This window comes from Cynoglossus semilaevis, chromosome 1, assembly GCF_000523025.1.
Source record: "Cynoglossus semilaevis isolate Cse_v1.0 chromosome 1, Cse_v1.0, whole genome shotgun sequence".
NCBI classification, from domain to species: Eukaryota; Metazoa; Chordata; class Actinopteri; order Pleuronectiformes; family Cynoglossidae; genus Cynoglossus; species Cynoglossus semilaevis.
Window position 1 is genome coordinate 12,295,362 of NC_024307.1, and position 10,268 is coordinate 12,305,629.

At 42.1% G+C, this 10,268-nt stretch overlaps 1 protein-coding gene across 5 annotated transcripts in view; it reads right to left on the minus strand.

The window, feature by feature from the left end:
- Positions 1-8,249, minus strand: part of meis2a (Meis homeobox 2a) — a 102,972-nt gene extending 94,723 nt beyond the window's left edge. Inside the window, exons 1-7 of one of the 5 annotated variants that reach the window (XM_025063314.1) lie at positions 7,191-8,247; positions 6,837-6,884; positions 6,516-6,740; positions 4,853-4,996; positions 4,592-4,642; positions 4,196-4,246; positions 3,534-3,683 (exon numbers count right to left, since the gene is read on the minus strand). In XM_025063314.1, the coding sequence (XP_024919082.1) occupies positions 3,534-3,683; positions 4,196-4,246; positions 4,592-4,642; positions 4,853-4,996; positions 6,516-6,740; positions 6,837-6,884; positions 7,191-7,202 (681 nt within the window). In that variant the 5' untranslated portion in view covers positions 7,203-8,247. Of the gene's footprint in view, positions 1-3,533; positions 3,684-4,195; positions 4,247-4,591; positions 4,643-4,852; positions 4,997-6,515; positions 6,741-6,836; positions 6,885-7,190 lie in introns of all 5 variants that reach the window. The other 4 variants (XM_025063317.1, XM_025063323.1, XM_025063321.1 and 1 more) reach the window with 4 other exon arrangements.
- Positions 8,250-10,268: the final 2,019 nt, after the last annotated feature.

Consider the following 10,268-nt stretch of genomic DNA (forward strand, 5'->3'; position numbering starts at 1 on the left):
AATGACAACCCAAAAAGCCGCGCAACGTCTAATCCATTAGAGCAGATCACCATTAATTCTTTCCGGCTCCCTAATTGCACGTAGCCGAGAAAAAAAGCCAGAAATGTTATTGATTAATTAAAAAGACAAGACAGTAAATCAGCGAGGAGAACACACACATCGAAGCAACAGTTAACATATCTGCTCCTCTCTTTGTTTCCCCCCGTTTTACTCCCACCACCCTTCATGTGTAATACAACATCTTTTTTTTTTTTACCCCCTCCTCTCTGTAAAATGGAATGGGGTTGATCTGAGGAGGGGCAATGAGGAGTTAGGCAGCCTTGGGTGGGCTATACATGAATGAGACAGTCACCGCCTGCACAGACAGGAAATCAACAGTGTCAGCAAGACTTCATCTCTCTCTCCCCCTCTCCCTCTCTCTCTCCCTCTCTCTCTCCCTCTCTCTCTCCCTCTCTCCCTCTCTCTCTCCCTCTCTCTCTGCCTCTCTCTCTCTCCCTCTCTCTCTGCCTCTCTCTCCCTCTCCCCCTCTCTCTCCCTCTCACTGTACCATAATCCAATCATCTCTAAGACAATGCTGCATTCAAGTGTAAATAAAACTGGGCTTATTATGCTCTGCTGTCAGGTATGAAGAAGCAGAGAATGGAGGAAGGAGAATGGGGCTGCACACACACACACACACACAGACACACACACACACACACACACAGACACACACACACACAGAGCCTCCTTCACAGTGAAGAGCCTCATCATCCTCTCCAGAAAAACCAACTTTCGCCAAATGAAACGTAGCCCCGGGCGATATATTAAAAATGCATATCAAAGCAATGGAAAAATGGACGGCAGAGAGAGAGTCTCACTAAATAAATTTGCATATCTAACTATAAAAAATCCTCTTTCTCCCATCCAGAGCGAGGACAGAAATAAATAATAAATAAAACTCGGCCAAATACAAAAGAATGAGTAAAATAAATAAATCAACAGAGGGGAACGCAGACCTGGAGCTCCATGCAGATCTGCAGCCACATACATATTTGACATTGGATTTTTCAATATTAAAAGTACACATTACTTTTACTTTACTACTATTTATTTAATATTATCAACATTTTACGCTTATTTATTCTCACTGAAGACAATGACGCTAACCTACTGGAGACTCAGTAAAAAACATCTGTATGGAATTTTAAAATCTTATTTGACTTGAAATAAAAAATATACCAGTGTCAAAAATGTACAAACGAGCTCAGAGACAACAAGCAGTGATGAGTGTGGCAGTAAAATTAATGACTTACTGGATTTATATTTCACTACGATGGGACACCAAGTCCTGCAGTTTTGGAAATCCCAGGTCCTAAGTATTAGGAAGAGCCACCAGGACGGAAGGCTGTGATTTTGAAATTCTAAATGTTTTTTTTTTTTTTTTTGGAGATACAGAAACATATAAATGATAGTTTTTTGTTTTGTTTTTTAAACATAGAATATTTATCTGAGAAATGTTTAATAAATAGAGCAGGGACTAAGTCTGTGAGAAGAGTGACTGCAGAATAAAGTGTCTGCTGATGAGTGAGGGGCTGGAATAAAGCTAATAAACTGGCTGACTCTATTTGATTAAACATCTGACGTTAGAAATATTTAATATAAGGCATATAAATCTCTGCAAATATTATTTTCGTGACGTCATCCGATGTTTGCTTCATTACTGTACAACTTGGTTTATTTATAACAATAAATAATTGTATCACTTTTTTTTTCAGGTTATTTTTGACAACTCCAGTCCACTATAAGAAACCTCACTGGTGTCACACGCATGACGTAAATCCCTCCACGTTTAAACACCTAATGATTTGGTCACTCCAAACCACATGGAGACAAATGGCTTGTCATGCAGTCGGTTGTTTATTGCCGCCCCTGAGTTTTACATTGTTGGTACAAATGTAAAAAAAAAAAAATCACGCACACACACGAGTGGCAAAAGACTTGGTTGTGGAGGAGAAGAGGAGGAGACACGAGTGGCAAAAGACTGGTTGTGGAGGAGAAGAAGAGGAGGAGAGGAAGAGGAGGAGAAGAGGAGACATCACGCACCAAACGCATGGAAATTGGCTTGTGCATCAACCATCTGCCACCAAACTAAACAGGCTAGTTTATCTAATCTCTACAACATAAACAACAGCATGCCTCATTTCGGCACTTGTGTCGGAGCAGCCACAAATATCGTCGTTCCTCAAACCCACACCGGGCTGTAATTGGGTTTAATTCACCTTGTGCGCCGTGCGTACTTCCTGCGCCCTGCGCCGCGCGGCGCGTCCTCGCAGGGCGCACGGGAGTTTAAGGGGAGGAAAAACAGGGGAATCCGCTGCTATTAGGCCTCCAGCCAGAGCCAACAGATGCAACCTGGTGACGCTGCACAACACTTAAATCTGCTTTAATTCCTAATAGGCTTGGCCCCGTGCTGCACAGATATTAACTAGTCACTTGGTTTCTCCTCAAAGATTAACGTCATCACGTCATAATTCAGGGAAATCAACTCTGCCCGGGGTTCATTACAATAAAAAAAAAACGCACTATTTTAATCCATGGAATCGATTTTCAAATTTGAAGCTCCTGTACTTCAGGTGCATATAATTGAATTCAGCATTATGGAGCCTCCAGCCATAAAACAGGGGCAGCAAAGAGGCAGGGGCTGGAGGAAGGCACTGCAGTGGAAACCACACGCAATCAATACGAAACAATTAAACACATTAACATCAACAGCAATGAAGGGCCCTCCACACAGCGACCATCATACATGCCTAGTGAACTTGACATTGATGCTAAAGCCTTGAGCTCTATTTAGAGATCGGTTTCACCACTATAGGCTACAACCACTTATTCCTCTCCACCTCTGCAGCACAAAAAAATAAATAAAAAAATAAAAATCCGCAGCATTCCGCACAGAGCAGCTCCAGCTCCAGATCCGACTCCAGCTTCACAATATAAAACCCTCTTTCTTTTTTAAATATTGGCCTAAAGCTACAGCTTATAGCCCCTGATACCCTGCTTTAACGTTAAACCTGCGTAACAGATAATTGCCTCTAGATTTTTTTTTCTCTTCTCCCTGTCTCTCTCTCTCTCTCACACACACACACACACACAGGCTGAAAAACTGAGCACACAAGCAAGTAGGGACACATTATGCGCACATGAGCGCCCCTCATCAAAAGACCCTAAAACAATAACTCAGTCCATTGTATGGCATCTAGCTTTTGACCCCAGAGCATCGATCCACAGATTTCGTCCCTTTTGCCGAACACAACAGAGGAGAAAAGCAGGCTCTTATTTACTGATGGCACAGCGGGGTCAGGAAATGAGCACAGGGGCCAAAACAACATCAGGAGTTCGGAACATGGCACGATTTTCAGTCCTTTATATATATATATAAAAAAAACAACCTAAAAGCCACTTCACCACCGAGCACAGGGGGCGCGCGTCAGCAGCAGACGCACCGAAAACAGCAGGAGAATAGAGTAAAAACAAAGGCTGGTGCGACTTACGTGATCTGCGAGGTTAGTCGATGATCCCGAGAGTTCTTCGTGGTCTGACTTGGAGCTGCCATCCCGTTCGTCGATTACTAGATCTATTGGCATTTTTCCTTTCAAACAGCTGATGTACCGATGGCAAAAATTGTCGCAGAGCTCGTGCACCTGAGAAAAAAATACAAAAAATAAAAAATGTTTTTTTGTCCAGAATTAAAGACAAGCTTCACCACAGGGAGTCTATGAAAAACATCAACTAAGACCATTTTTTTTTCTAAATTGAATAATGACTCTCATGATCGGGGACAGTGGTGGAACTGCTGCCGTGTACATTATTGGGTTTTTGTATTATTATTATTATTACTATTTTTCTCAGGACACGGGAAGCAACAAGTTGAAGGACAGAAAAATAAAGAGCATGCCGTTAAACTGGCGGAATAATGAGCAGCTGAAACCAAATCTGCAGATCAATAACACTGTGCAAAGGCGTGCAAACAGGCTGCAGCCTCCGTGATCAATATTCACTTCAGCTGCGCAAAGAGTTGGCTAAATAATATAAGATATTTGATTTAAAAAAATATATATATTAATAATTGGTCTGGGTTGTTGTAAGACGTCAGTCCAAACAACACAGAGTGAATGGACGGTGACAGTGAAACACAGGGATGGACTGTAGTTACCTTTTCTAATTCCAAGAGGTGAAACCGTAATACTTGTATGGCTTGTATCATCTGGAAATAAAGAGAAAGAATAATAATTGGTATTATATTTGACACTCTCTGAAACACTGTCAGAAAAGACATCAAAACAAAGCACTCGGTCACTTATGGTCAGTTTTTTTTTTTTTTTTTTTTTTTGGGGGAAAGAGGGAACAATGGCGCACAAGCGGCACAGCTTGTGGCCGCTCGGCTTCACTTCGGAAGTTTAAATCATATGTTCACTTATTGACTGGGAGATGCTGCGGCGGATATGCTCCAGAGTAAATCCCACCAAACAAGACAAGAGCGGAGAGATAACCGCAGAAAAGACAGACAGACACACAGAGAGAAAAAAAAAGTCCAAATGTGTTCACTTACCAAATTGTCCAACTCTGGATTTGACGAAAATAAAGGTTTTTCTGCACGGACCTGCAGCAGGACACCAAATGTCAAAGTCAGTTCTGGATCAGAACTCACTGCACACATGGATTCTGTACAACTTTGTGCCAATTCGCACAGAATACAAAATGTAATTTTCATATTTTCAAGACAGAATAATGATGGATTGGACTCCAAGCCGTGCGTAATGACGCACGACACCAGGCCAAACATGTATATTTTGAATGCGTAAAACTGAACCTGTTTGGCAAAGACTGCGATATCCTCGTTGAAGGAGTCTGAGGAGCAGACGTCGCCTCCTGCTACGCCGGGCTCCCTCGGAGTACACGTCGCCAGCTCGCACTTCTCAAAAACCAGTGCGAGGAGTGGGAATAAAGGGTGACTGGAAGAAGGAGGAAAAACACAGTGTGAGCTCCAGCGGCTGACACGGAGCTCCACTGCAAAAAGACCCCTAGAAAACTGCAAAACGAGTCCCCAGAAACATCACCTCCATGCAGTCAACATTATTTTTTTTTAATTCCAAAAACTTCTATTTGACCCTTTAATTTATTTATACCTTGTTTTTTATACACATAATAATAATGCAAATAACAAATAACTAAGTCAAACTACGCGTTGGATTTAAGTGTAATATTTTCGGGAGTTGTTTAAAGTCGACTTAAAAGGTTAAACACACATTTAAATTATTTAAGCCGTCGGACTAGAGTGAAATTGGAGATTTTATTTCCCGTGAGACATTAATCGACTGACATTTCTTACAGTGCAGGCTCTGAGACGGCGTTGACAAGTCAGGAAAAAGTCTCCGAAAATAAAATAAGAAAACGTGTCGAAACGTAGTTTGGTCTGAAACGTGCACCGATCGTAAGGTTTGTAAAACATTTGAATTACATTAGATAATTATTCAGTAAAGCAACGCCATAGATTTAGACACCGAGGACAGAAAGTTGTCTTCTTTAACAGGACAATTTTATTTTTACAATAAAAAGATTCATATATTTAAAGGACAACAGGTAAGTCATTACGGAAGGAAAATTATAAGATTTAAAACATATAATAATAAATGAGATTTAAGAGTCAACTTCACTTTTATTTTTATTTGTGCTACTTCATAAATTAATATAAAATCGTTTTTACTCACAGGACGTGGCGTAGAAATCCATACATCATGTGGCAAAACTAACAGTTTTAATCCCAGATTATAATTCTACACTGAGGGGATTATGGCACCTTCTGTGAACACGTGTTGTTCAGCAATACGGTGGAACTCAGTGCGGTTTCTTTTAGAATAAAGTACGATTTATTTCACTGTTTGGAGAGATAATTTTACACTACAGTAAAAAAATACAGCGCGTCTTTACGTCTGTGTGCGCATGTGTGTGAGTGTGTGTGTGAGAGAGAGTGTGTGTGTGTGTGTGACTGCAAAAAAAAACGTAAAAAAACTGACAAGTTTCTGCAGGTTTCCAGAACAACGTTTAAGTCTTGGTATTTCATGTTGTTTTTAATGTTCGGGGTTAAATAGTCAGACTAAAATTACAAGTAGTGATTTGGTGTTAATTATTTGTGATGATTATTATTTTTTTAATTGTACTTGCATGTACTTGTGTGTGTTCTACTCGACGCACAGACGCTTCCATATTATTTTATAGCTTGTATTTCCAGCTCGGGGCTGAAGTCTTACTCAGTGCAGCGTATGAAATTACACATCAACAAAACTCCCCTGACCAACAATGGAGCTCCAGGACTGCGGTCGATCCTTGACACACAACACTGTTTCAATTTAAGTCGGTGGAGTGAAAGAAACTCCCAGGAAACAGGAAAAGTTTTGGAAAAGGTGAAAAAAAAAAAAAACCTTCCCCCAGAAACGTGATTTTTTTTTGGGGGCTGTTTGGCGCAGACCTTATCTATAAATTTGATCTTTATCCCTCTTTAAAACGTCGTTGACAGCAGAGCCCATGCTGGTGGGCATTACGTTCGGGTGGGGAGCGTGGGCTCCATAGTGCTGGCTGGCGTGCAGCGGCGGTCCGTGGTTCAGGTGGTGGACCTGGGGAAGCGGCCGGGGCGCGTGTGGGTCCCCGTACATGGACGCCGGGACTCCGTCCATCCCACCGTAATGGCCCAGCTCATCGTACTGGGGACAGAATGAGAGAGAAGTCAGCGAAGAGTCCGCGTTATTTTTTTGCTTTGAACAAATATAAATATATTTATAAAAAAAATAAATACACACAAGCATGTTGTGTTGTGCGGTGTTGTTGCTGTTGCTGGTGAAGACGCGCTAGAGGCGAGAAAAATAAAAACTGCTAAATGTTGTTTCAAAATGATTTCGTGGTCACCGAAAACATGATAAGCGACTGCCTTTATCCCTGAAAAGTGACTTTTAAAGAGTGAATTCGAGTTCCCCCGTGAAAGAGTTCCACGAGTGTGTGCTGCGGTGCCGGGAGTCTGTCGTCGGCTGAAGGCTGAGGCTGTCACTCTGTGGCCGCTGCACACACGTCAAACCCCGCAGCTTTGCCGTGAAAACTTGGGCGGTTAGAGATAAGGAGAGTAAAAGAGGTAAAGTGTAAGGAGATTTAAAACCTACCCTTTGCGCCATCAGGCTGCGCTCCAATAAACTCCTGAATCTGTCGTATATTTAATATCCACGTCCCGGTTAGAAAGTGATTTAGAGGCAGGATTCTCCCGTTTTCAACCAACTTTGCGAATTCTCCTATTCGCCAGTGTGGTTAAGTTGAAATCGTAGCATCAGGGAGATTTTTTTTTTCTTGGCAATTTTTTTTCTCTCTTCTGTTTCCCCTTCTTTCCTCTGGAAAAAAGAAAAAGTAAAAAAAATGCGCCAAAGTGAAGGTTACAATCGGCCCATCAACAACCTGCATGTAACTAAACTGTCGTGTCTCATGGCTTTTTGCCACTCCAGCTGTCAATCAAAGCCAGAGGTTGTCAAGGTAATGAATGAATGACGGTTGGTGATGATGTTCAAGAAAAGGACGAGATCTTTTTTAGTCCGTTTTCATCCGGCAAAGTCCGCGTCTCCTTTAACGCTTCCAGATCGCTATCTTGTTTTATTATCTCTGTAAAAACAAAAGGCAGGGAAAAAAAGAAGAAGAAGAAGAAGTAGTAGAAGAAGAAGAAGCGCAGGAGAAATGGAGAGATTGCGACTCAGATGTGCTCCTTCTTTTCCCCCTCGTAGGTATTTCGTCTATCTGGCGGAGGCTGAGATGAGTGAGTGTCAGCGAGTGTTGGCAGGTTGGCTGCTAGCTTGCTTATAGAAACAGAGTCAGTTCGCAGCGCCGAGCGGTGGGCGAATGAAATGACGGATCCCGGAAGTAGCGGTGGCCATAGCCAGTCCTACAGCAGCTCCAGAGAGAAGAGAGAGGAGAGAGCAAATCTTGTGATATGCAGAGAGAGCGTGTGTGTGTGTGTGTGTGAGTGTGTGCGCGCGCGAGTGTGAGTGTGTGTGTGTGAGAGAGAGAGAGTGTGTGTGTGTAGATAGAGAGGCGCAGGGAACGGCTTCAACTCCACACTGGGGGTAAAAACGCCAAACTAACACAGGCAGCTTCACCAACTCCCACCCAGTTCCCCCTTAGCCGTGAGGAGACCCAGAGAAAAGGAGAGAAGGAGTTGAATGAGGAAGGTGGTTTTTTTAAAAAAAACAAAAAAACACTCACACTAAGTCAATGTACACTTCAAATAAAAAAAAGCCAGAAATGTGATTTTAAAGGCGTAAAAAGACTGAATTTAAACAGACTAACGCACGACGCGTGCTAACTTTAGCACACGGCTAAAGATGTTCAATTTACCCCTAAAATATATACATTTTCAACCCCTTTCAACACATACAGTCAAATAAATGTTTTATTTTTTTAAAAAAAAACCATTTGGGTCATTAATTTATAGCATCACGGTGTGTGTGTTTTTTTTTTTTTTGTAACATTTTCTTACAGCTAATTATCGCCGTGCTCCTCTCAGCACCCCTCTACGCCCTGAATGAACTTTTCCAAAAGGGTAAAAAAAAAAAAAGAAAGTAGAGAAAGTAATTCTGAATGTTTCTCTTTGCTTCAATGCCCCCCCTTCTCCTCCTCTCCTGATAGAAATCCGTGCTTATACTTCGCTGTAGTCAATTATCAAAGCTCCCCAACATCATCAATCATGTGCAGGAGATTGAAGTTTTAGAGGAGGAGGAGGAGCAACGGCTCCGGCCATCGATTGCAGTTGAACGTTCCTTCTTCTTCTTTTTTTTTTTGGAGGAGCACTTTAACGCAACACAACAAGCAGCGGGCCATCTGTATCCCTCTGAATATTTAGATCCATCACTGCTAATATACGGCGTCATGACTGTATTGATAGGTTTCACACACACTCACTCACTCACACACACACACAGAGGGAGAGAAAGGGGAGCACCGTTTATGGCTCCTTGTCATTTTTGATGGTGGAAATTAATTATTCACAGGTTAGGATTAAAGCAGACACGCGCTCAGGGGCAGATGCAGTGGCTACTGTTGTGGTGGAGGGGTCAATAAACGGTGCCAACAAACAAACAAACAACAACAACTAAAAAAAAACAACAAGCTGCAGAGAGAGAGAGGGAGAGAGAGGGAGAGAGACAGAGAGATGATTACAGGAGAAACGGCGAGATTTCTCTCGTTTGGTTTTGCAGAGTTAATAAATGAAAGCGTGACAACTGTTATGTTTGTTGGCATGGAGGGGGGGTGGGAAGTGCGGCACTGTAAGCTTTGACAAACGGCTGTGTGGACATTTCAACGCGCAATAACCCGGGAAGGAGCTGCAGAGCGGTGCGCACAGAGCCAAGGCATTCACCGTCTCCAAGTCCTTCCTCCTCCTCCTCCTCCTGACACATCCAGCCCGGCGACAGCCTCAAAGTCAAGACTCAACCTTTTTTTTTTCCTCCAAAAAAAAAAAAACACGCTTCGCCGTTTCACTTTTAAACACCGGTGGTTTTTATTTTTTATTTTTATTTTTTTTTACCTTTTCCATGCTTCTCTGGATGCAAATGGTAAGTGGATTAAACCTTATAAATATATATCTGTGAGTGAAGCTTTACGCGCAGCGAAAGGAGAAAGTTGCAGAGAAAGAAGCATGCTTTTTAAAAAGAAAATATTAATCTTCAGTGCTACAATCTCCCAGCGCTCGAGTGAATTGTAAACGAATTCTTCTGGACTTTGAGGTAATTTCTGTGCGTTTATTGTGGAAATGTGCGGTTTGCCCCCGAGGAGAGTGATGCAAAACAGCCGAGGAGCGTGTGAAAATAGCAGGGGCTAATTATGCGTGTCCAATGTACGGCTCCGCAGACACACATGAAACTTCCAGCAACGACGCGAAAACGTTAAAACCCCCTTTTTTTCCCTCTACCTCTTTTTGGGTGGGGGGCAAGTATTTATTTGGGTAATTAATGGAAGCCCATAAAAAAAGACATAAAACATTATAATTAACAACATTTAAGCCGCGGCATATAAGGTTAATTTGGCTTATAATCAGCTTTAGATGTGAGATTACACAAGTCGGCGTTTGATTTTCTAATTTCATTTTAATCATCATTCACTCAGTGGTTAATTAAAATTAATTTTCCCAGCCCATAAACAAGAGCCGTGCCAACTTCAACTCCCCTGGCTGACAACATGACCGCGTTTACAAGCCGGAT